The sequence below is a fragment of the Centroberyx affinis genome, unplaced genomic scaffold (genome assembly GCF_046629955.1).
Source record: "Centroberyx affinis isolate AG114_WGS23_722 - 3 ecotype Tasmania unplaced genomic scaffold, CSIRO-AGI_Caff_v1 ptg001157l_1, whole genome shotgun sequence".
In the NCBI taxonomy this organism is placed as follows: Eukaryota; Metazoa; Chordata; class Actinopteri; order Beryciformes; family Berycidae; genus Centroberyx; species Centroberyx affinis.
Window position 1 is genome coordinate 26,979 of NW_027279689.1, and position 24,776 is coordinate 51,754.

General features: G+C 42.0%; 1 protein-coding gene across 2 annotated transcripts; it reads left to right on the forward strand.

The window, feature by feature from the left end:
* The first annotated feature begins 1,726 nt into the window (after positions 1-1,726).
* On the forward strand, positions 1,727-24,271 carry LOC139648091 (high affinity choline transporter 1-like). Of its 2 annotated transcripts, none has more exons than XM_071524159.1 (9): positions 1,727-2,176; positions 10,648-10,853; positions 11,658-11,771; positions 13,892-14,047; positions 17,411-17,559; positions 17,790-17,933; positions 18,275-18,428; positions 18,543-18,760; positions 20,126-24,271. In XM_071524159.1, exons 2-9 carry the CDS (start codon positions 10,670-10,672, stop codon positions 20,678-20,680), a joined length of 1,674 nt encoding a protein of 557 aa, XP_071380260.1. In that variant the 5' UTR covers positions 1,727-2,176; positions 10,648-10,669; the 3' UTR covers positions 20,681-24,271. The 2 variants fall into 2 exon arrangements, with proteins under 2 accessions (XP_071380260.1, XP_071380259.1); XM_071524158.1 differs by having other exon boundaries at positions 1,728-2,176; positions 10,645-10,853.
* Positions 24,272-24,776: the final 505 nt, after the last annotated feature.

Sequence of the window (24,776 nt, forward strand, 5' to 3'; positions counted from 1 at the left end):
TAGAATGGACCAACTTACCTCACTCGTCCAGTATGGCAAATGCCAACAAGTCGTGACAGGATCTCATCAGAGCCAGCCTTCTTCTGTGATAAGATTGTCTGATTGCAGCGACTTCCTCAAAATGTCTGTATTATTAAATTATTTATTATTTTATTCTTGACAGGCGTTCATATGCATAATCCTCTAGAGTCTCCATGATGGTACAGGCAGAAGTTGCGAGGGTTTTGTTTTATGTTTACCAAATTACTGGAGCCAATTTTTTGGGGGGGATTTTTTGAGATTTTTTTTATTGGGGGGCGGTTAGACAAACAAAAAACTAATAATAATAATATGATGTCCATTGTTATTGCAACACAATGACACACAGCATCAGTCAGTTCTCTGTCTCTCCCCCTCTCAAACACACACACACACACACACACACACACACACACAACGTTACCATACAAAACTAGAAAAATAGGATCGTCTACTATGGAAATTTGCACTTTACGTCATTCCTGACATGTGTTTTATTGGCAAATTGCCATATACTGTCACCATTACGCGATGCCAAATGCCAAAAACTGTCCCTCTCACCATTACGCGATGCCAAATGCGCAACGTGCATGTCCCGTTAACCGTCATCACACATTGCCAGTTGCTAAATATGCAACCTACAACCAAGAAAACCAACACAGTAAATATGTAAAAAGCACAGCCCAGCAAAAAGTCATGAAAATAACCTTCATCCGACACAGTGGACGCACACGACGCACCCAACACGCGCACACATTCTTATAATTTCAGCCGTCAAAAAATCTCTGGGAATTTATTTTTTCCATCCCGGGAGACTGAGGCTAATAACCGGAGTCTCCTGGCCAATCCGGGAAGGTTGGCAACCTGTTTGATTTTTGGCTTTGTGAAAGCGAACTGAACCAGCTGAAAAACGAAACATCATTCTCGCATCAGGTGCGAAGCAAGGAAGCGGACTATCAGGTCTGAAAGCGCCCTTTAACTTTTTCTACGGATTTTAAACCAAAGCGCGTGCCCATTTCTTCAGTGACTGTATAACTTTTGCTGCCCCACAGCTACTGTCTTGCTCGTCCCAGGTGATTTTCTAAATGCTTGATACACTAAACTGCACGGAGAGAACAAGCAAGGCTTTGTTGCAGTCCTGGGCATGGAAGCGGTTGGCTCGCCCACACACACACACACTGGCACACACGCACACACGCACACACCAATAGAAATGAGGAAGAAAAAGAGGGGGAGAGTGGGGGGGAATTGTGTTTTTCTCGATGTGTAGCGGGTTTCTGAGGATACTGGTGGCGTCTGGCTGTGCGGTTGCTGTGAAACGCAGCAGGTAGCTGAGGCAGGATGAGTCATTTCTGACATGCAGTGTTAATCTAGGTGAAAAAAGAGAGAGAGAGAGAGAGAGAGAGAGAGAGAGAAGTGATATTGCTTGGTTATGTCCTCATTATTTGAACAATGTGGTGACAGTAGATGGGAGAAGGTGTGACATGATGTGAAGACGTGAAGAAAGAAGAGTTGAGTTAGAGGTAGGAAATAGAGGTAAAGGCAGCGAGAGATGCCGGACGTAGAGAGAGAGAGAGAGAGAGAGAGAGAGAGAGAGAGAGAGAGAGAGCTGTTGCTACAGGTCCACACCCCACCCCTTCTCCACCCCAGCCCCGTTATAGCCCAGTTCTGCACACGGATCACAGCAAAACAGGGGCTGGGTCGGTACTGACAGAGCTAATTGGCTACAAAAAAGAAAATTGAGGCAGTCGTCAATCAGGTGGTAATTTTGGCAGCTTCCTGCGTTTTTTTTTTGTCACTTGACACCACCCCCACCCCCCTGAGGTTTATAAGCAGAGGAGGGCTGAGTGGTTATTCCAGAGAGTTCCATCCCTCCTCGCCGAACCTGGCTCACGAGCTCCGAACATCAACTTTGAATGTCAACAGAACACTCTTTTAAAAAGGTTTTGCAACAGTTTATTTTTGTTTCTTTTTGGTCTTTTTTGACTTTTAGGACTTTGAGGACTTGCCTTCTTCGTATTGCCCTCCATCTCTGAGTGCTGCGCTCATCCCTCACCTCCCGGACTGAATTTGTCATCTGGCCTGTTCTCTGTCCTGTGGGAATAGCCTCTGTTCCCTCTTCACATCACTAAGAACTGACACGTACTGTTAACACTAGGTATGTATTGTATGTGCTCACTCGTTTCTGCTGTGTTGAGTGTAGGTATTTTACTTTAATATTATCAGTTTGTTAGTTTATGTACGTCTTTTTTACTTTGGTTTTGTTGAATTTTAAAATACAGAGGTATATGTATTCCTGTGTGTGTGTGTGTGTGTGTGCGTGTGTGTGTGTGTGTGTGTGTGTGTTCTTTGAGATGCTCGTTTTGGCTCGGCCAAGTTGCAAGGGACACACTATGTGAGAGTGCATGCCGGACCTAGAAATAGCCCTGAAGAGATTGCTTTCACTAATTTGGTCCCTTCTCTGGCTAACCTGGTTATCTTTGTTTTCCTGTTATGTCGCTGTCAATGGTATTTATAAGCCTGTAATTTTCCACTGAGCTTGGTCTGAGAGCGGGGATGTGGTGGAGAAACCCTGTTCATATTTGTAGTTTATATTATAGTAAGTAGTATTAGATTGATATAAGTTAATGAAAATATATATATTGATATAAGTTAATGAAAATATTATTTAATTACATTTAAATCATTATTATGGTGTTATGAAAAAATGTTATGGGAAAAATCATATTTAGACATATTTCTTGATTTATATTGAGAGTTAGAATTCAGTTTACTAAATTTTTTTATCCACCACTAAATGACTGTTTTAGAGCAATTGTAAAGGATGCTGAGAGAAATTGTTGTCATTTGCTTTCAATATGACGACTCAGAAGGGTTTCCTATGTACTTCGCTGTGGATGCAAATTTGTTTATATTTGTTGGTTGTTTTATAGATTTTGTAATTTGTCGGTGCTTGATGATGATGTTTTTTTCATGGCAGTATTTCTTCATGTAAAAACAACCTGTCGATCTTCACGTGGAATTAAATTGTTTTACATAAGTCTCTCTCTATCTCTTCCTGTATTTTTCCCCTCTCTCTTCAACGTCTCTTCATCACCCCACTGACTTTCACATTTATTCATCAGCTCCTTCCGAGAAGGCAGTCCTCTTCTCAGTTCATTCTCGCTCTTATCATTCCAGTCAATCAGTGTCATTGTCGCCGATGGCTGACTCGCCCAGCCAAATCCTAAAATCTCCTTGACACAGCACTGTGATTGAATCAACCAAGTGAGCACCTCTAAAACGAGAGATTATCTCGAATTTGTCTTCAAAGCGATTGGGCTTTGATGTCCTAATCATGTGTTTAGTCAGATCCCTTTGTTCCCAGCTCAACCTTTGTCGCACCCACCTCCCTGTTCTGTGAGCGAATTAGCAACTTGTCAGAGATATTAATACGGTGGTGAGGGTCCCAAGGTGATTTCTGTGTCCCTCATCCATGCACTGATCTGCCGCCACCAGTGACCTCTACTGTGCCAACTATTGGCAATATCCAGCAAACCTGTCCGACAACATCTAAAATCTTTGCATAGTTTTACATGCATAATGGTGTTTAAGATGTGGGTGTGAATGCAGCTGTACATCTTTTTTTCTACCGAACTCCCCCATCCCCCATCCCGTCCACCACAACCTCCTCATTGTCTCCACATGTGCATTTCAAGTTCAAGAGATACGTCACCACAAAAAGCAACGCTACTCCTCAAAGACAGACACATAGATGAACAGGTAGACAGGGAGGCGTATACAGACGAACCCTCCCTCCACCCTCCGCTGACAAGTGTAAAAATAACTGCGGCAATGGGTGTGTTTCATCAAAATATTCCATCATTACCTTACCTTGTGTTCTGGCTATGCATATAGAAGTCTTTCCTCTATAGATGGGTGGGTGTGGGACCATATGTGTGAGCATGTACATGTTTTGTATGTTCTGTGTGTTGTTTAGTCATCTTGTAGGACAGCTTTCCCCAAATATGAGTTATTTTTGTTTTACGTGGTGACAGTGAGTGATAAAGTATGAAATTTGACACCACAACATGTTAAACCATTTTTTGTTTTAGTTGTGTGGATTTCAAAACTGCATGCCAGTAGTAAATGTTGCAGTGCTTACAGAGACTTTGCTATCCGCAGCTATTTGCAGTTGATTTGTGTCATTGGTTCTTGTTCTGCTTGTTGATGCTGAATGGATTATTTCCCAGAACTGGTTTCAGCCTGGGCTGTCTATTCCAGGGAAACGCACCCTTGAAAGAAACAAGGATTATTTTCCCCCGGCAACTGTGACAGGATCTAACAGCGATTGCCAAATTGTCAAAGATAGAGGAGAGAGGGAAGGCAGGGAGAGAGTTAGCAGGTTGGACTTATGTCTTTTTTTTCCATGATATCTGTTGTTCTTTTCTCTCTCTCCCTCTGTGTGAAAGACAACACGCTTGTGTCTGGGTTATAGCAAGATCACATTTCACTGGCACCCGGTTTGTCTTTGCCGTGTGTGTGTGTGTGTGTGTGTGTGCGCACGCATATGTGTATGCTTATAGTGAAACATGATCATCACACTCAGTTCTATCTGTTAATAGCCGATGATAACTTTGGTAAACACATTGCCGATCACAAAACCGCAGGGGGTGGAGATGGGGAGGAGACAAGCACCAAGCGCGCAGTTGGCAAATGGGTTAGACTTGATGGAAAAGTACTGGGGTGTGTGTGAGTGCGCTTGGGTATGTGTGTGCGTGTGTGTGTGGTATTTAAGAAGAGGTGTTGTAGCTGGGGTGTTGCCAAGCAAACACATTCACCTGTAGGCAAGAGAGTACCACATTAAATATTTTCGACAAAGAAAGCAGTCGTGTCCCAAGAAACTCCCATCGCTGACGCAATCTGAGGCCGGCAGTCATGCCTGCTCTCAGATTCAAGCTGTTCTGCATGTGTGTTGGCTAATGTTGGGAAGTAATAGCGGTCTTTAAAACCCTGTTTATGTTTGAGTGTGAGAGAGAGATAAATGTGTTTAACCAACTGATACTGTTGGCAGTAGGTGTGGGACCACTTTGGAGGCAGTAGAATAAAGTTTTTTAAGAGTTGTGCTGTAACTTTACCGTCCCTTACATACACACATATACTGTATAAACACGCATACACACACACACACACACACACACACACACACATCTACACCTCAGACGTGCCCAGATGCATGTGAGAGGGCTCTCAGCTGCCCACACTATTTCTCAAGAGGGTGGGAAAAAATGTGTGTATGTGTGTGTGACCGAGAGAGAAAGAAAAATGCCAGTTTGTTTATACTTACGACCTCCATCTTCTTCCGTGTGTCTTTATGCCTGTGTGTGTGTGTGTGAGAGCTTAACTGTGTCAAGTCAACTTCCTGCGCTACAGCCTTATCTCCCACTTTCCTCTAAACGTATCCTGCCCATCGCTTTCCTGCGAATGAATTACACTGCCCAGTAATTTACATGATTTATCACTTGTTACTTTTGTTACAAGTTGATCCTCAGGCAAGTGGGAAAATTCCAACTTCCATAGAGAGAGTTTATAGAAAGTGTAGCTTTTGCATGCCACTGTCGGAGGTTTTTTATTGTAGATGTTGAATCTGTACTTTTAGTAGCCCTTTGATCAGCCTCTAGAGGCGATATGGGAAGAAATAGTAGAATTTGTCCATGAACTCACTCTAAATGTATCTATCTAGTTAATCAAAGAGCATGTGTCCAGCTTAGCCTGAGCCGCCTCAAGGTGTTGCTGCAATTAACCACATAACACAAAATTGTGGCAAGAGTCACAGACAAGTTCTGAAGCAATGCCTTCCTCTTTGAGTATACACAAAACAGATGCATTTGGAACAATATACTTTTTAAAGTTCAGCGTTTAAAATCAACTTAGAACATCTCAGAAATGGAAAACTCCAAGCTGCCTGTGGCACTCACAGACCAAATTTCAGAATAAGTGTGATGCAAGTAAATGATGCAAATAAATGCAAATGCGTGGCAGCTACATCTTGCGGTAATTAGCCATCAGCAGCAGACACACTATAGGTTATAACTTCCTCAAAGCATAGTGCACTGATCTGTCACAATTCAAACTTACATAAGAAGCCACCCAACCATTGCTCAATTCATTTCTGCATTTGCAGTGTGTGTGAATGTGCATGCGCACACAAGCATTTCTGTGTCTATATCTGTCCATGTTTTCCTACGTGTGTTGGTATATACATGTGCGTTGGGGGTGCTTTAAAAAGAAATCTTGTCCTCATCAAGTTTTATTGACTGACTCTTTCTATAGATCTGCTACAGTGAGAGTGTTGTTGCCTGTTGGAGTGTTGCCCACAGCAGACCTTAGAGTTAAATAGAAACCTGACATCCTTTCAGTCAACTCGACCATTTTCTTGAGCTGGCTTAGGGTGCAAATACCAAAGAAAATCAACTGCCTTCCTTCCTTCCTGTTTTGTGTTGAACCAGAGATCAGTATCTTAAGTGTATCCAGCCTCACATTCATTATTACCTGAGGGTGGCAACTACAACCCCTCCTATTCTTGACAAATGCGTGAGACAGTCCTGTAGGTTTCAATAGGCCAGACCGGGCCAACATGTGAAATCTGCGACCCAGCTGTGGTGCGTGTTGGTCAGCAGTCCAGGTTGGAGGAGGGCTGGCTGTTTGTTTGGCCCCGGAGCAGAACCCAGTGAGACCTTGGGAACCCACTGCTGCTGCTCGGTCCCCTCCGAGATGTTTACAGAGCAAACAGGCCGACGCACAGGCATGTATTGCGCTTGTGTGTGAGAGATGGAGAGAGAGAGAGAGAGAGAGAGCAGGAGAGACTGGAGAAGGTGAAGAAGGTGGAGATAGACAGCAAGGGGATGAGAGAGAAAGAAGAGGGCAAGTGTGGGAGGTTTTTGGGGCAGGTGGGAGGTTGGGTAGAAGAAATAGTTCTGGGTTAGTATACTTGGACTTGGCATATCCCTATAGAGTGACTCCAGGCTTCTCCTCTCTCTCTCTCTCTCTCTCTCACTCTCTCTCTCTCTCACACGCTTTCTCTCTGTCTGGCGTGTGGAATATCTCACATACTGTCACGAAGAAGAGAGAGGGCCGAACGAGAAAAAGTGGAACTGAAAAAGACTCTGTGGTCTGTCATCCTGCCTAGCTGAAAAGTTTAACTGAACTTGAGAGAGAGAAAGAGAGAGAGACATTAAGGACATTAGGGAGAAAGAGGAATATAGAATAGACAAACTGAAAATGAGACTCAAAAGGAAACCAGAGAGAGTTACACAACAGAGTTATGTGTGAGTTGTGATGTCTATAAAATCCAAATCTGTTACTCATTAAAGTATAAGTATCTCAGGAAGTTATGGTCTTATTAATTTCGGAGGGGTTTAGGGACACAGTGTTCTCTGTTGTCCCAGTGGACACAGAGATCCCCTCCAAACAATAGCAGCACCCCACAGGGTTTTCTGCTGTTCCAGCAGTTGTATAAAGACCCATAAAGTTTTAAGAGTCTCTGGAACTGCTCCAATCATTATTTGCTCTCTATGTGTTGTTTTTGCTGCTGATGGTAATGTTGGCCAGTAGCGTTTGCCTTTTTTATGACTACAACACTTTGCAATAAACGGAATAGCAGCGGTCCCATTCTTCCTGTTCTTGCAGGAATACAGGAACCTGTACATTTACGTCACCGAGACAGATTAAAAGATTGGGTCAGGTTTGGCTCCAGGTGTCACTTACTGGACTTTTGCAAAGACCAGTGAAAGGCGAAAGGCTCAGACAAGCCAAGACATCACTGTACAGTAAACCACATGAAGATTGTTTTTATTTATTTTCCTTTTGAGGAGGCCAGTGAAATCTGAAGAGGCAGTTCAACTTACTTACTAGTCACTGAAAAGGTGGAAACAAGGTGATTGCAGTTAGTTCAAAATAGCTATTCACTGTATTTGTAGACAGGCATGAGTCACAGAAGCTCAGTATTAGGAGCATGATGGTTTGGGAGTGATTTGTTGTTGATTTGTGGTCACTCATGGTTTTCCATACTGTGCCGTATCCCTCTTCTGAGCATTATTGGATGTTTTCACAGTGTCAAATAGCTGCCACCGCCTCCAAAAGTGGGTTAAGTGAACACCACAGTTTAAACATAGCCATATTTGTTTGCTTAGTCCTGTTTACTGCTATGGCGTACGGTCCAATTTTTTTTTTTTTTTGTTCTCTGCATTCCAGGTACAACTGCACACCAGTAGTAGTGGTAGAATGAATGGAGCAGAGTTTGGTAGTTTGGTAATAATAATTATAATCACCAGCATCATCTTTATTTATATAGCACTTTTCAAAAGAAAGTTACAATGTGCTTCACAATCAAGAGAGATCAAGAGAAAGTACAGATCAATAAAACGGAAAGATCAATCAGGTAAAACAGTAATGTAGTAAAAGAGTGAGAGTGAGAGTAAAATAAAACAAAATAAGCGAAAACAAATAGACCGAGCCATATATAAAACAAATTGAATAAATAAATAACAGACAAGGGAACACGGATGAAAATGGATCTGATTTTTGCAGTGTTCCTGAGATGGAAAAAGCATGACTGGACAAGATTTCTAGATATTAACAGATAGTAAGTGTGCTGTAATGTAAGATAAAGATGAACTTTAAGTTCCACGATGTCTGGCATGTATAGGGGCTGTAGTGGCTATACAGCGTTCACACACACACACACACAGAATACACATGAGCCATGTGAGTGAGTTTGAGTCCTTGTTGACTTTGGCACAGAACCTTCCTCAGCCTTTTACCCATTCCTTCCATGCCTGCACATAAACACACACATACACACACACACACACACACATACACCATCACTCACATGCCCGCTTCCTACCCATATTTTTCAAATTCATTCCTCTCACAATCCCTTTCCTTTTTCCTCTCTCCATTCTCCCAGTTGGATATAACATGCATTCCTTAATTTAATGCATTCCTTCTTCCTTCCAGAGCTTATGAAGTATGATTTTCACTTGGGGGGAAAAGAAAAAAACACATGTCTTGTTTGTGACAATGAAAAATATGGCTTTTATTTTGACTAATTAATTTTTGTCTGTAGAAAGGGTGACAATAAAAAAGGTTATTTGTAAGAAACTGCCTTACTGTGATACTTTGGACCGAAAACTAATCTTGAGCACTCAGTAAACTGGAGAATAAGTGCAATTCAATTCAACTTTATTGTCCCAGATGGGAAATTTGTTGTGTAGCCAAGTATAAAAAAACACAAATCACATACAGATCTATACAAAAAAAACACAGCATAGACTACAAAGACCATGAAAAACAACATAGACATAGAAAAACTACTAATGGTCACTATCTCTGTGAATTTATAGCGGTTTTTTTTATTTATTTATTTTTATTTATTAGCACAAAGGAAGTGATAAAACAAAAGTATATAAAACATAGCAGGGATTGTGCAGGAGAGGTAAGAAACCCCCAAGGGCTTATAGTAAAAACCTCCCCTCTAGGATTTACAAATTATCCTAATATTATGGATATTTGTTTCCTTTGCTGAGTTGCAGCCGTCAATTCAGCTTCCCTAGACTGCATAATACAGTGACTATAGTATATAAAACCTGTAGCATGACATTAGCCATGTCAATATACAGAGAAGTGGGTTCTTAAGATAAGATATGCATCTTTTTTTATAGATGCAAAAGCTTTTCTCATCTTCTTTTGGTCCTCTCTTGGTCCTCTCTTGGAAACCATCTGTCCAATGCCCAGTTACAGTCACCACATAGACACACACACACACGTACACACTAACGTGGCTCTGAGTTGTGCTCACTTCCCGAGGTTTTCGGTCGAACCTCGGGCCATCCAACCACTGAAGACGGGGGACAACAACTGTCCGCCATCTTGTCAGTGCCGCCGAGCCTATGGTGAGACCCCCTCCACCTCTCCGACTCTTCATCCTTCTTCCACCCTTCACGCCCTGCCTCCTCCTCCTCCCCCACCACCTCCTCCTTTACCTCTTCCTTCACTCCAACTCTGTCTTCATCCTCACCCCATCCACCCCTCTGCCAAGCCAGCAGAGCCAGGTCATCAGAGAGAAAAAAAGCTACTGCTCCTTTCTTTTTTTCTTTTTTTTTTTTCTGCTGCAACATTCTTCTCTTTACCCACTTTTCTCCCAAAGGAAAGATGTACCTATCTTCTTATTTCCACCTCCCTCACCTTCCTCTGTTCATTGACTTGAATACCTGCCACTGATTTCTGCTCATCATTGTTTATCATTTGCGCTTAATAGCTTTCTGCACGTGACGAATGTACCTCAGCATTTTCTTTGTTTCAAAATCATCTTAGATGGCAGTTGAATTTTTGCAAACTTGCCTACCCCCGTTCCCCACTGCCCTCCAATCCTACAAAGATCTCTTTTGTTTTGTTTTTTTTTAAGTAAAAGGAAGCAAATGTTTTGAGTTGAACTCTGATTTTGTTTCACCATTCTGTAATGCTGTCTACTAGAATGTTCTGATAGCCATTGCAAACAGCATTTGTGTATTACCTTTTTTAGGTGTAGACTCCGCATCGACCTTGATGTTTCTCGTTTCTCTCTCTTTATCCATCTCCCCCCAGCAGGTGACTCAGACAGAGGTTGAGGATGGCTCTGAATGTGCCGGGTCTGGTGGTGATGGCGCTGTTCTACCTGCTGATTCTGGGCACGGGCATCTGGGCCTCCATGCGCTCCAAGAAGGAGGAGAAAAAATGCACAGGCGACGGCATGGAGATAACGCTGCTAGCTGGACGCAACATCAACCTGCTAGTCGGCATCTTCACACTGACTGGTAAAGCAGCCAATGGGATTTGTTTTGAGTCTGGGTGTTTTTTTATGCTCCTGAAATTAAAGGTTGGAATGTTCTCACTCTGTGAAGAGGGAGAAACTAGTGTTAACTGTATCAGAGGCCGAGCAGTGGTGTGTCTAAACCAGAGGTGTGATCAAGTCAACTTTGCTCGAGTCCCAAGTCAGTCTCAAGTCTTGGGGAACAAGGCTCTAGTCAAATCCAAAGTCTAAATTTAGATTACCAAGTCAAGTCCATGTCATTAATGTCAAGTCTCAAGTCTAAAGAGTCCAGTATCGTTTTTATATCTTAAAGAAAACTAAATATCTAGGACCTTTCAATGCAATATTGTTTTACTAGGATAGAAACATCATGAGAGCATCATGAGTTTGATTTCTATAATCAGTTTCAACTTCAGTAAATTCAATCATTCCATACAAATTCAGAAAACAGAATTAAAATTCAGTCGTCTGGTGGAACAAATCTCATAACTTTCAATCAAAGTCATTTACACAAACAGAGGATCTTTTGTCAAGACTTTAGAAACCTTTTCAAGTCATCAGAGTACAAGTCAGAGTCACCAGAACCCAAGTCTCAAGTATCCTCTTCATGCATCAAGTCAAGCAGTTAAAATTGTAACTCGAGTCTGGCTTGAGTGCAAGTCATGTGACTCGAGTCCCAGCTCTGGTCTAAACACAGAAACACTACTTGGTTGATATGGGTGAAGAAGGTCATGTAGTGCATGAGTGTGTGTGTGTGTGTGTGTGTGTTTTTATCTTTCCCCGTTAATGTTCATTTGTCTTTCCACAGCTACATGGGTGGGTGGAGGCTTCATCCTGGGTATAGCTGAAGCCGTCTATAACCCAACGTTAGGTCTGGTGTGGGCTCTGATGCCTGTGCCCTACGTCCTCACCTTCTTCTTAGGTGAGTCATACCACCGACCCTGACCTTTAACCCCTGAACCCCAAGTCCTGAACACTGACAAGATTTCATGTTCTGTCTTTATTTAGGCACGTATTTGTTAAGGATCAATTATGTCACCGGATTGCAATCTGGGCCAAATTCAATAGGATACAGTGGTGAAATAGATGTAAAATGGAGTTGGTGAAAGTTAATGGTCCATGTCGTCCCCACATTACAAGCTTAAGGATTCAAATAGACACAAATGATAAACTAGACATGAATTTCATCCAGCCTGACATTTCACAGCAACGCGTCTTGTACACAAGGTGTAATGATGCAGAGATAATTCACCTTTTACTGTATGCAGGGTCTGAAATTAATACCCGCCAAGCATCAAGTACCAGTATAATTTGCCTGTGGCATAAAGGTCACCGGCCCCACTGGCTGGCAACTTAACTGAAACGTTAACTTTTGAAAGTCTCAGTTGTCGTTGGTCTTTGCCTGCTCTCACACTTAGAAATTAAGCTTCAAAATGCTCCATTATAATTTGAATTCTGCTGCGCTTCATGATGAATTACAAACTTGATCCATTGTATAAGTGAGCAAGCTTTAAATTAACATACCTGATACCTGATTCTACACACAAAATAGCAGTGAAAGGCAAGCTTATTTAGATAGCACATTCCGTACACAAGGCAATTTAAAGTGCTTTATATAAGACCTTAGATAAAATTTTAAAACATAAATGATTTTGGCTTGTAAAAATTATTCTTGGCACATAAGCAAAAAGGTTACTATCTGACACTGAGTGTATGACTCACTCCAACCTATGCTACTGACCCAAAAAAACATTTGAAACCTGACACTGAACCCTACAGTCTGCTGCTCCACTGATCCATATTTCACTTTGGCCTCATTTGATCCAATGACACAGTACTGGGACAGTACTCTTGCATCTGTCACTGCAATCTTGTTGCATCCTGCAGTTGCATCCTGCAACGTCAACTCCCTCAGAGCAGCACCTTTCATAACAGCACCTTTATCCTGAAATTTGATCAGCACTGATTCTCATGTTCACCAAACAGTTTAACAGACAGCCTGATGTTTTCAAAATCGGTAGGGGTAGAGGTAGCAGGGTGCATGGACCGCATGCACAGGTTCCTGGGACAGCTGTAGGAGCGGTCCATTCTCACATCTGTTTCAGTTCAAACTTCTTCATGAGGTCAGGCAATAACTTCCAGTATCACTTTACTTTTTTCAAAATTTGGCATTCAGTGCATCCTTTATTTATACTTTAGAACATCGCATTTTCTACTTGGTAGGGACTGGAAGTCATTTGAGTGCATAGCAAATCCAGACTAAACCGTATTAATGAGAACTATGCATGCATGTGTATTCTGACATGCATAATTTGCAATTTAAGTGTTTGTAGCTGCATGTATCAATAAGACAAGTTCAGCAAACACAAGCACAATCTATAGAAACAGACAGTTTGATATATTTTAAATATAACATTATAAATGAACCTCACTGACATTAGTTTGTTGTTGACCACTCACAAACCCGGCCCCAGCCCCTGCGCCTGCCCCACCTCCCTCTGACTCCGCAGAGCAATCAAAGTGTCGCTCACTTTAAAAATAGGACTATGAGAAATCAGTTTAACATTGTAACTCGAAGCAACAGGTGCGAGGTGATGAGTTCACCAACAGGATTAGATCTCTAACGTCTCAAATCACTGAACTGACAACTTTGGTTCTCAATCTGTAAGCAGCTGTTGCAAACAATGAAAATAATGATGACCATGAAAACGCAACATTAAGTCATTCGAGGCGAGAAGTGCTCTTATCAGTGGAAATGGTCCAAGCTCAGGCCCGTGGAAACTGGAAACTTGGACGTGGTCAATCAGGAAATGTAACACAACTCCATTATCCGTTCTTGTCCATTGTTTTTCGTGGCCAAGTGGAAGCTCAGTTGAAGGTGTTGTTGTGTTATCAGGACAGAACACTTGTTGCTTTCCGTGTTATTATGGCATTCACTTGCCCCTCCCCTCCCCACATGCACTTTCTCTTCTCGTTCTCCCTTTCTCTCTAGTGTGGTCGTTTTTTATGTCACTCATACTGCCCCTGTCCCTCCCCCTCCAGGTGGCTTTTTCTTTGCTAAGCCCATGAGGGAAAACAAATATGTGACAATGATGGACCCGTTCCAGCAGAAGTACGGGAACGTCCTGAGCAGTGCGTTGATTATTCCTGCACTGGTGGCTGATGTCCTGTGGGTGGCACGCACACTCGTCAGCCTAGGTAAGTTACTTCACACTGTGCCATTTACACACACCGGCACAAGCATGCCCGCACACACACACACACAAACACGCACACCGAGATTGTTCAGTGCCATGCTGTTTATTCCATTAGTTAATGGCTGTGTTCTTTGATGTTTTTTCACATCAGCGGAAGCGAAACCTAATTCTGCCCATCAACACATTAGAAGTGTTGTATTAATTCATTTTTGTGCAATACAAAGTGAGGTGTTGTTGACACAGTTCTAAATGTTTTACATTTAAGCCATTCAATTGTTTTAGTAGTTATAATAAGGTCTTGAATATGATAGTTTTGAATAAACAAATACAGGAATTACTTTGTTCACAAAGGGTTGTGTTATACTGTTAAACTGAAGAAGAAAAATAATAAATACAGAAAAGAATTCACACTTCTGTGTTCAAATGTTGTTCAAATGTGTTCATTTCAAATGTTATTTCTTTTAGTTGGGAGAACTAATGCCAAAAATTATATAACAGTCAAAAAACTTAGTCTGTTATGACTATTACCATTTTGATACCGGTATCAAATTCAAGGTACCGGTGTCGGTACCGGCACTGAAAATATTCAGATGATTTCCAGCCCTAGGTACAAAAGCATACAGGCATGTTAAGTAGCCTATGTGCAGCACTGTTGACTGTCTCTGCTACTCTGACTAAATGTAAGAAACCTATGGGCACATTCTCACATCAAGGAGTGAGAAAACCCAAAGGTTGACCCATGACATATAAGCACAATGAGGGTCATGCACTGAAATAACTAACTAGTTATTTCTAACATTCTGTAGTGCGGAAAATTGCTCCAGTTGTGGTTATTTGACAATTGAAGTGGGCTCATTGTGACGCTGTTTATGTAATGGTATTATTGTTTATTCTGCAAGTTATGAATTCACTGTGTGTGGGTGTGTCTTTACGCGCATTGGTGGGTGGGTGCAAGTGTCCGTGTGCACCGCTATGTGTGTGTGTGAGTGTGTGTGTGCGTGTGCGTGCATGCGTGTGTGTGTGTGTGTGTGAGAGCGAGAGAGAGACTGTATAATGTTCTCTTGTGTGTGTTTTTTAACGCTGTTTTCTTTTCCAGTGTTTTTTGAAAAGGGGGGTTAAACAACGAGCAGCCTGTTGATTGTGAAAGATGATCAATTATTCAAACCAGGTTGTTGAGTCTCAAGAGACTTCTTTCCATTCTTTGTTCCAAAGCTTTGACTGAGGGACAGAAAAAACAATGTTACTGTACACTGTTTAGTTATAATGTATTGTCTCAATTCTGTGTGATAAAAGATGTACAAAAAGAATGAAAGGGCAACAGTGAAATCTAGTGTTTAACCCTAACCCTAGCACCAAGGTCGCTGTGCTGACACTCCACAAAAGGACTGATAGAGAGGAAGGAATGTTCCTGGGACGTTTTTGTCCAGAACTTTAAAACCTAATGAAGTAGGAAATATAGTATCAGGGGGGCTCCTCACTCCTCAATCCCTCAAGTAAAAGCTCCCATAATTGTTATTGGGACAGTCCTGCATACATTCCTTACATGCACGTCTCACGCACACACACACACACACATACACCACACACACATACACATACAAACACTTGACACCCCTGAGAGTGAGCGGAGCACTTGGCGCACAGGAGTGCTGTTGCCGGGAGACTGTTTATGTGTGTGTATGTATACTGTAAGCTGAGTTTGTGGTCTGCTTGAGTGAGTGTGTCTGCTGTGCAGGATTCGGTGCCAAAACTGCCTTAACTTGTAAAGACACCGTCCATGTGTCGCCAGTGTGGAATCAATAATACCCGATCATTGTTAATCAAATTTCTGCCGGGGGATTGGAGAGGGAGGAGATGGGGAGCGACAGGAGGGCTGAAAGTGTGTGTGTGTGTGTGTGTGTGTGTGTGTGTGAGTGTGAGTGTGAGTGTGCACGCAAGCATGCATTTTGAGAAGGGGAGGAGGGTCTAAAAACAGAACATGGGGGGTATTTAGGTAGCTCTTTCCCTCTCTCCATCCCTGGTGCTCTCCATTAAGCCCTAGAGACCCCTAAATCTCATTCCTCCTCTTTCCTCTTCCTAAATTTAGCACAGTGGAGTGCAGCTAGTGATACTGTTTGCATAATCTCCCACCAGGAGAGGAGAATTCACTTAGGACAAACAACAACACATAATATCTGGAGTGACTTGTTTTTATGGCAATTAAGTGACGGGTTAGTCTGTCAATACTTTCAGCTCATTAGGAAAAACAGGGAAAAAAAAACATAGTCAACAATTTAACAATTTAAGATAATATCAAACATCAGATTGGTCAAATGGGGTGGCAAAAAGCCTCAGGGGTCACAGATGAGATGTAAAAACAGGTAGAAAAATGTCAAAACGACAAGCAAGGGGGTGGGGCTAGGGATTCTTTACCTAGCAGGCTGAGTTGAAGGGTCACAGGGGGTTCAATGGGGGTCTGCGGGGGTGAGAGGTCAGCGGGGTGGTGAGTAGCGATCGATGGTGCCGATCTGACACTTCTCTGTTTAAGGGCATTGTTGTGGTGCGGCTGCAGGCTGCGGCTGGGGGGACCCTGGCAATGTGGGAGAAGAGACGGTGAAGGTAGTGACGCTTTGCTTGCCTTGTTTGAGTAACAAGATGTCTTTATTTATTCATTTATTTACTTATTTATTCATTGTAGCTTTTTCATTTTTCACACTTTTTCCTTTTCTTTTTATTTAAAAAAAAAAAATTTTTACTTAATTTTGAAGTATTAGTATCTATTATTAAGAAGGTGATGATAATTCACCCAAGAGGGAGAAGGAAAAGAATGTTTTGGAGTCTCACAATCAATAGGCTGCTTCTGTTATGTGTTTCTGTATGGTTCTGTTTGTTCTACTTTTATCATAATCATTTTTACGTTGGCTTGTTGCTTATCTAAGCTCTCGGACGCTTTTTAAAAGGTTTGAACCAAACCCACCCATGCTTAAGTGTAAACCTCATTCTTGTCTTAAACTACTAGAATTGAATTGCTTTACCTTATGCAGGTAAATGTCAATTTGTGTGTCAATGTGTTCTTTGGAAAACATTGCATATGGACAATACGATAACAAGGCAATGTCATTGCCCAGTTTCTTAGTAAATCATAAGTATTAGAACTGCAGTATGAAAGATTATATAGGAAAGAGTGTATGCATGTATATGTGTGTGTTTGTGTGAGAGAGGAAGAGAGAGAGAGAAAGGGAGAAAGAATGAGGAAAAGAACCAAATAAAAAACACCTAACTATCCCAGAGAGCAGTTGCATGCACCTTTAAGAGCTGTACATTACTAGTAAGAAGTTTCCCCTGTCAATCCACTGGTTCTAAGTGCTCTGCTGTGTTGTTCCAGGTGGAACTATGAGTGTGATCCTGGACCTGTCCTATGTGTACTCCATCATCATCTCCTCAGTGGTGGCCATAATTTACACACTGCTGGGGGGCCTCTACTCTGTGGCCTACACAGACGTCATCCAGCTCATCCTCATCTTCGTCAGCCTGGTGAGTAACTGGGACTCATATTTTTCATATTTTCGCACTTTATCAAAGCTTTTGCCTCATTTTTGCATGAGGGGAACCCTTAAAAGTAGCTTCAGATAGCTCAGTTGTACTTTAAACTAGACAGAACACAAATTAGTGCTAAACTGCAACCCTAGTTTCAATGACTTAATTTTCCAATTGCAGACTGAAAACCTCCCCGTGTGTTCTTGTGGATGTGTTTTTGTACATAGTGGGTGTGTGTTCCGTTCCTGTTGACCAACCCTCACTCAGTGGACATCTCACTGACGGCCTTCAACGAGACCTTCCAGGCCCCCTGGATCGGCAAGCTGGAGCCCGGTGAGGCGGGCAAGTGGATCGATGACTTCATGGTGTTGGTGAGTGGGAGAGGTCCATATAAACACACACAGACCACACAAATGTGCATAAAAAATGTGTCTTCTAACACACAGCGCTTATGCAATTAATGAAAAAAAAAGTACTTACTTAGCTCCAGGCATTGCAGCAATGAAATTTTTTACATTTAATTAAACCCAGCAGTTTTGGCTTATTTAATTAGATGATAAAACAGCCAAGCACAACAACAACAACAAAATTAACAATGGAAAAATCCAAGTCATGAGAGAATTTTTCCTTTTTTTCCCCCTTCATTGCTGTACACATTGATTTCCCTCATCACTGTCTGAACTGTGTGTGTGTGTGTGTGTGTGTGTGGCAGGCTTTGGGCGGTCTGGCCTACCAGGCCTTCTACCAAAGGATCCTGTCTGCCTCGTCTTACACCCAGGCCCAGGTGACCTGCTTCGCCTCCTCAGCCTTCTGCCTGGTGCTGGGCATCCCCTCCATGCTGATCGGAGCCGTGGCTGCATCAACAGGTACACACTCTTCGCTTTCCTGTTTCATTCATTTATTCCTTTCCTCGTTTATATGTCCCGCTCCCCTGCTCTAAATGTTAAATTGTCCCATCCTTCTCTTTGTCCTCCTCCCAGACTGGAATTCAACCAGCTATGGCATGCCCACCCCATATGAACGCGGCCAGGCGGGCTCCATCCTCCCCATCTCCCTGCAGTTCCTCACCCCGACCTACGTGTCCGTCATTGGCATCGGGGCGGTAGCCGCTGCTGTCATGTCCTCCATGGACTCAGCCTTGCTCTCCTCCGCCTCGCTGTTCTCCTCAAACATCTACAAGAACATAATCAGGAAACAGGTGAGAATTTCAGGGGGAGATACCAACGCAGTCCAGAAAATGTTCCCTGAATATCAAGTCAGAGTGTTATGTCCTCAACCAAACATCGAGATAGCTTCACTTTAATGCCTCAAGAATGTTGCTGTATCCTTAAGACAGCCTATATTTTAATCAGCCCTAAACAAAATGATTTTGAGTCCATTTATCATCCATGTCTTTGCAGCAAACAGGCTCGATCCTTAACTTTATTCAGACACTGTCAGTATGGCCCTTTCAGTGTGTGTTAAATCTGCCTTCATTTAAATTTGTTTTCTACTGGAAACAAGAAGCCTTTATGGGTCAACATTGTACATTGTTGTGTGGGTAGAACCATATTTACAACCCCGGCTGAGTTATTATACTGTACTTTTGCAACACAAGCCAGAGGCAGCCAGCTACTGCCGGCGGAGAGAAAACAAAGTCACTATTCAGGTTCCATACAGTATGCCGCCTGTTTTGTCTTCCATCTTGTTTTGTGATGTTTTCTCTCCTCTTCTTCTTCTTGCTCCCTCTTGAACGTTGAGTTATTTCATCATGTTTTCACCCCTAAAGAATGTACCATGATGTCCCATACAAGGGGGTGTGTTCAAGTGTGACAGTGTTCTTGGGCTGTTGTCCCCCCCCCCCCAGTGTATTTCCAAACCATTTTTCAGTCGGTCATGTTGACAGCCACTGTCAGCAGATGAATATAATGTCACTTGGGAGTTATCTGAGACATACAGGACATAGTTCAAGTCTATTAACTCAATGGGACAAGATTACAAAGTTTTATGGTGCAGCTGTTGTGTGAGCATCTTCACATTTGCATTCACTTAAAAAGATCTGGTAGGTTGTCATGCAGTTTGCAGAGTCATAACTTTAACAGCTAACTGTACACTGTGAGTGAGTTACAACCTGCCACTCTAGTCTTATTGAGCCTCCTCCCGCTAAGTAATAAGACACATGGGAGTGCCATGGCTGATCACACAATCCTATGTATTAAGACCCCATGTTGTATGTTTGACCCTACAAACTCTGGTAGACTACGATTGCCACCTCATGACTCATTCTGACATGCAGGTTAAGTTATAGATAAACGGCGAAAACCTAGGCAGGAATTAAAGAAATACAAAAGTTTGCCTTGCAGTGACTACACCCAGTCTGCAGAAATTATAGGTAACCACCTTAAACTCTTCAGGCACCTTAGTTCAATGCGAGTACGATAATGAATAAATATTTATTCTCACTTGGCTTCCAGCAGGCCTCAAGTCCAGGCGATCCTTAGGATCCTTATTTCGCACGATGAGGTTTAATCTTCAACTATCTCTTTCTTTGTTTCTCTCGTTTTCTCTCTCTGCCTCCCTCCAGGCTTCAGACCGTGAGATGCAGTGGGTGATCCGAATCTCAGTGGTGGTGGTGGGTGTCTCTGGCACGGCCCTCACCTTCCTGGACAACAGCGTCCTGGTCTTCTGGCTCGTGGGTGTGGACATGTCCTATACCATCATGTTCCCTCAGCTGGTCTGCATCCTCTTCTTCAAGGTATCTAACGGCTACGGGGCCACTGTGGGCTACCTCATGGGAATCATCCTGAGGGTCCTGAGCGGCGAGCCCCTCATCGGCCTCCCACCCGCCATCCATTTCCCCGGCTGCCGGCCGGACGCTGAGGGAAAGCTCACCCAGTTCTTCCCCTTCCGCTCCACCATCATGGTCGTCTCGCTGCTGTCCATCCTGCTCGTCTCCTGGTTGGCCTCGGTCATCTTCAACAAGGGCCTGCTGTCCGAGCGGTGGGACGTGTTCAAGATCAACCGCAAGCAGGCCAAAGCGGAGGCAGCAGCGGCCAGAGTCAGAGAAGAAAAGGAGACCAACTCTCAAAACGGCAATCTCTCCGTGTCCAAGCAGCTACTGGACACCACCAGCTGCTAAGGAGACTCACAGAGAGAGAGAGAAGATGGGCGCCGGAGGCAGACATTTTTGTTTGTCTGCCTAGCAGGAGTTCGCAGAGGGGGAACAACGGTAAAGGTTGGACATCAAGTACGGATTCTGTACAGTCCCATGGTGTATTGGTGGCGATGACATATAGGCCTAAATTTGCAGTTTATTTGAATGTGATCTCAGCTCTCTGGCTCCTCTAGGGAGAATTACAGTACATTAATCTACCTGGCTAGCTAGTTTGCGTTAGCATGTGAGACAAAAATAGCTTATAACATATTACATACATACATAGAGATACTGATTATACAAAAATCTGTTTCATTATAAAATGCCAGAGTATGTCTTGTTTTAAGATCATCAAAAAATTTAGCTATATATCGTCATACATCACTGTATTGCAGCAGTCCACACAACCCAGATGCAAGTTCAACCGACATGTGATGTCATCAAAATTCATTTGCATACAAGAAAAGGATTATGGGAGTTGTTTGAAAAACATACGATGTGAAGATTTAAAGTTAAATGTTCACAATAATACAACTTTTACCTCCTTTAATTAGATACTGCTCAATAAAGAACAGACTTGTAGATTTGTACAGATTTATTGAAAATTATTTTTACCTTGACAAAGTTTGATAGCGCCCAAGTATAGAGGGAGGAAGAGTCTCACCCCTGTTGAAGACCACTGCTCTGTGGCTAAAAGACATGCGCACAAGAAATGCACTCCATCCCAAAGGAACTGTTCAGCCAAACAGAAATTGAGACAAAATCTAGATTACAAACCACATAAACAAAATGTGTTTTCATTATTAATGTATTTTCCTTTCCTAGGGGAGGGCAAGAGCTTGTTCAATCACACGCTCTCAGAAAATGGAACACAACAAGCCATCTTCTTCAACCCTTTGTGAATAAACATAAAGCACCTCTGGGTGTGGCTCACACGAGGCATGTCTCATGACGCTGCAAGTGCACCGTAAAGCTAACTTCTCTCTCAATGTGAATTTCTGCAACTATTTGCAACCATATTCAGCATGACAGGGTCGTCTTTTACGCGAGAACAAAAAAAAAGCAACCCAAAGAACAACATCATGAACAAGTACAGATACTGTGCAGCTCCACAGCGCGTTGGTGAAAATGACATATACATATAGTTGTTTTGCAGTTTATTTGAATGTGATCTCAGCTTTCTGGCTCCCTAGTTGATCAGCTGCCTCAATCTCATTTGTGGAGAATACAGTAACAGTAAAGCTACTTGGCTTGCTAGTTAATGTTAGAAAATCGATCGTTAGCAAAGGTGGCTTATAACATATTACATACATACATACATACATACACACATACATACGTAGAGGCACTGCTTATACAGCAATGTGATTTGTTATAAAATGCTAAAATATGCGTTGTTTTTACAATGACCAACATATTTAGCTATATATCATCATACATCACTGTATTGCAGCAGTCCAGGCAAACTAACAGGTGAAGAACCGAGAAGTTCTCCCGTCATTAAACATAAAAATTAATTTGCATACAAGAAGAGGATTATGGGAGCTGTGTGAAAAATCATATCTAAGATGTGAAGATTTATAGTTACATTTTCACAATACAACTTTTGCCTCCTTTTCTTAATTGGATACGGCTCAATAAAGTGCAGACGTTTTGCTTAAATATATACAGTATATTTTTACCACACTGTGAGGAAGCCTGATAGCACCCAAGTGTAGAGGAGTGAACAAACCTCCTTGGAGTGAAGCGTCACCCTGACGGACCTGAGTTTGGTTCTTGTGCTCTGGTGACTGTGCCATGGTAAAAACTAATAGCGCATGCAAGAAATAATGAAAACCACAAACGGCAACCACCAGCGCTTGAACTGAAGTGACACAAACACTATTTCAGGCTTTATAAATACTCATTATCCTTCTTTGCTCTTTTTGCTATGTTTAATATTCCCCATTTTACTGTGAATGGGGGCAGTGAGAGCCAACACTGCAGTCCCTGCCAACGCAGGATCTCAATGTCCCACTGAGCCGCAGTTACCCCAGGCAGAAGTTTTCAGCTCATTCCCCTGGTGGGATGGGTTCCAGAGTTAAAAGCTGCCATTTGTTAATGTGATAAATAAAACAATTTACTACGACTGCACAGAGAGAAAGAATGCCAGACATCTCCCTCCTCCTCCTCCTCCTCACCCATTCCTTTCCTCCAATTTCGCCTCCTCTTTCTTCTCCTGCACCAGTCTGGAAAGGTTCTAGAGATATAAACAATAACCTTTCACAGTTTGTAAATGATTTTGTATTGTATAGTTGTTTTCTATGGTTATATATGCAAAGCTGTAGTTTACAATGGGCTAGTTTTTTTTTCCCCCCTGGGAGTTGTGAGAAAGTTTGCGCAGCTAAGATGTGAAAATTAATTAGATACTGCTCAAACAAACAAACAGACATGAGACAATGATAAGCTTTGAGGTTATTTACTGTATGTTGTTTCGTACTGAGCCTACATAGTAGTTTGGTGATTCCTACTAGTAATAAGTGACAGTCAGAAAGCCTTCCTCTACCAAACCTTGTAATTTCATTGGAAATTGTCACTCAAATGTCAACAGTTATCGCTGAACAACATCAAATGGGTGTGTAATGTAGTTGCTATGTTTCAAATACCTCTGTGTGGTAATGTTGGCTTTAAAAATATTACAGTTCTACTTATGATTCTAACTTCCAACCAAAGCATATGAATGTAAAAAAAAACCCTGTAATTTTCCAAAGACTAATTGCACAGAACAAACTGTTTCAAAACAGGAGAATGCATGCAGAAAACATCACATGCATATTTTTATACATGTGTGATTATGTGATTTGTACCTGTATTATACTGTTGTACTGTACAGCCTTATCATATAAAGTGTGTATTTATGTTTTTATCAAAGTTTACCATTATGCATCGTGTAACCAAAAAGTTTTAGACGAAGAAAAACACAAAGATTGTGTATTTTATCTCAAGATTTTAAGAACATTGAATGTAAAATTAATTCACCTTCGGCCTTATTCAAACTATTGGGCACCAATTCTCTTGGATCAACGCTGAATCTGAACACATGTAGCTTGTAGACGTGCCACATGAAAAAGTTACACACGTCTGAATAAATGCACTTATCAGAACCTATAGCACTACTGCCCTTCAAGATTGTCTATCTAGGCATTGCTAAAAATCCTCAGCAAACCGTCCATAATGTGAATGTTCGCAATACCTGAGGAATGGAGTGTACGTATTGCACATTTCACTTTGATCATAAACATTGCACTTCTAAATTGGGTTACTCAATGAAAAACAGAAATTGTCAAACCTCAAAATTACACTATTTTATAACTGATTTAATATAAAGCCCATTATATAAAATAGGTAATGAATTCTATGTCTGTCCCCCATCATATGCATTTGGTTTTATTATGCATGTTGATTCTTGTGACTTGTTTGTATACTGAGCTTTAGTGAAGGCTGTTCTTTCTTGCCACTTGGCAAGGTCCTACTTTGTAATCATTATGTAAATCCCAATGGGGTGATGTTCTGTCAGAATAAAAGGTTGAAACAGAACTGGAGCTTTATAGTGTTGTTTTTACTTGTTAGTGAATTATGCAACACTTGCTTGAGGTTCACCATCCAACAAACACTGCAGAATGTGTTCCTGAGTTGTAAAGAGAAATTAGTTTTGTCACAAACTAGTCAACTTCACATACTTTGCCTAGATGCATTTAGACTACTGGCAAACATTGGCAAAGTTCTAGTAGCTAATACAGTGGGTGGACAAAAGTACGAATAAAGAGTAGGGGCAGTGATGTAAGAAACAGGGTGACTCAGATCATTACTCGTTTGCCAATTGCTGAGGTCCAGGTTCCGCGCTCTTACACCCGTTAAGTCGTCTTTGTACGCCATTTGGAATACAAGTTTTGTGAAGCTCACAACATACAGTTGTTTTGACTGTCAGGTGTTAATTCTCGATTCTTGGTCACTTGAATATCTTACTGTAGTCCATTGGATCAGCCACCACAATAACAGCATGTAAATGAACTGCATTTATATAGCGCTTTCTAGTCTACCG

Coding starts and splice junctions, on each gene's coding strand:
- LOC139648091 (XM_071524159.1), top strand. CDS start 10,670: ATGGCTCTGAATGTGCCGGGTCTGGTGGTGATGGCGCTGTTCTACCTG. Junction 14,048..17,410: donor ACGCACACTCGTCAGCCTAG/GTAAGTTACTTC, acceptor GTGTTGTTCCAG/GTGGAACTATGAGTGTGATC. Junction 18,429..18,542: donor AGCCGTGGCTGCATCAACAG/GTACACACTCTT, acceptor TCCTCCTCCCAG/ACTGGAATTCAACCAGCTAT.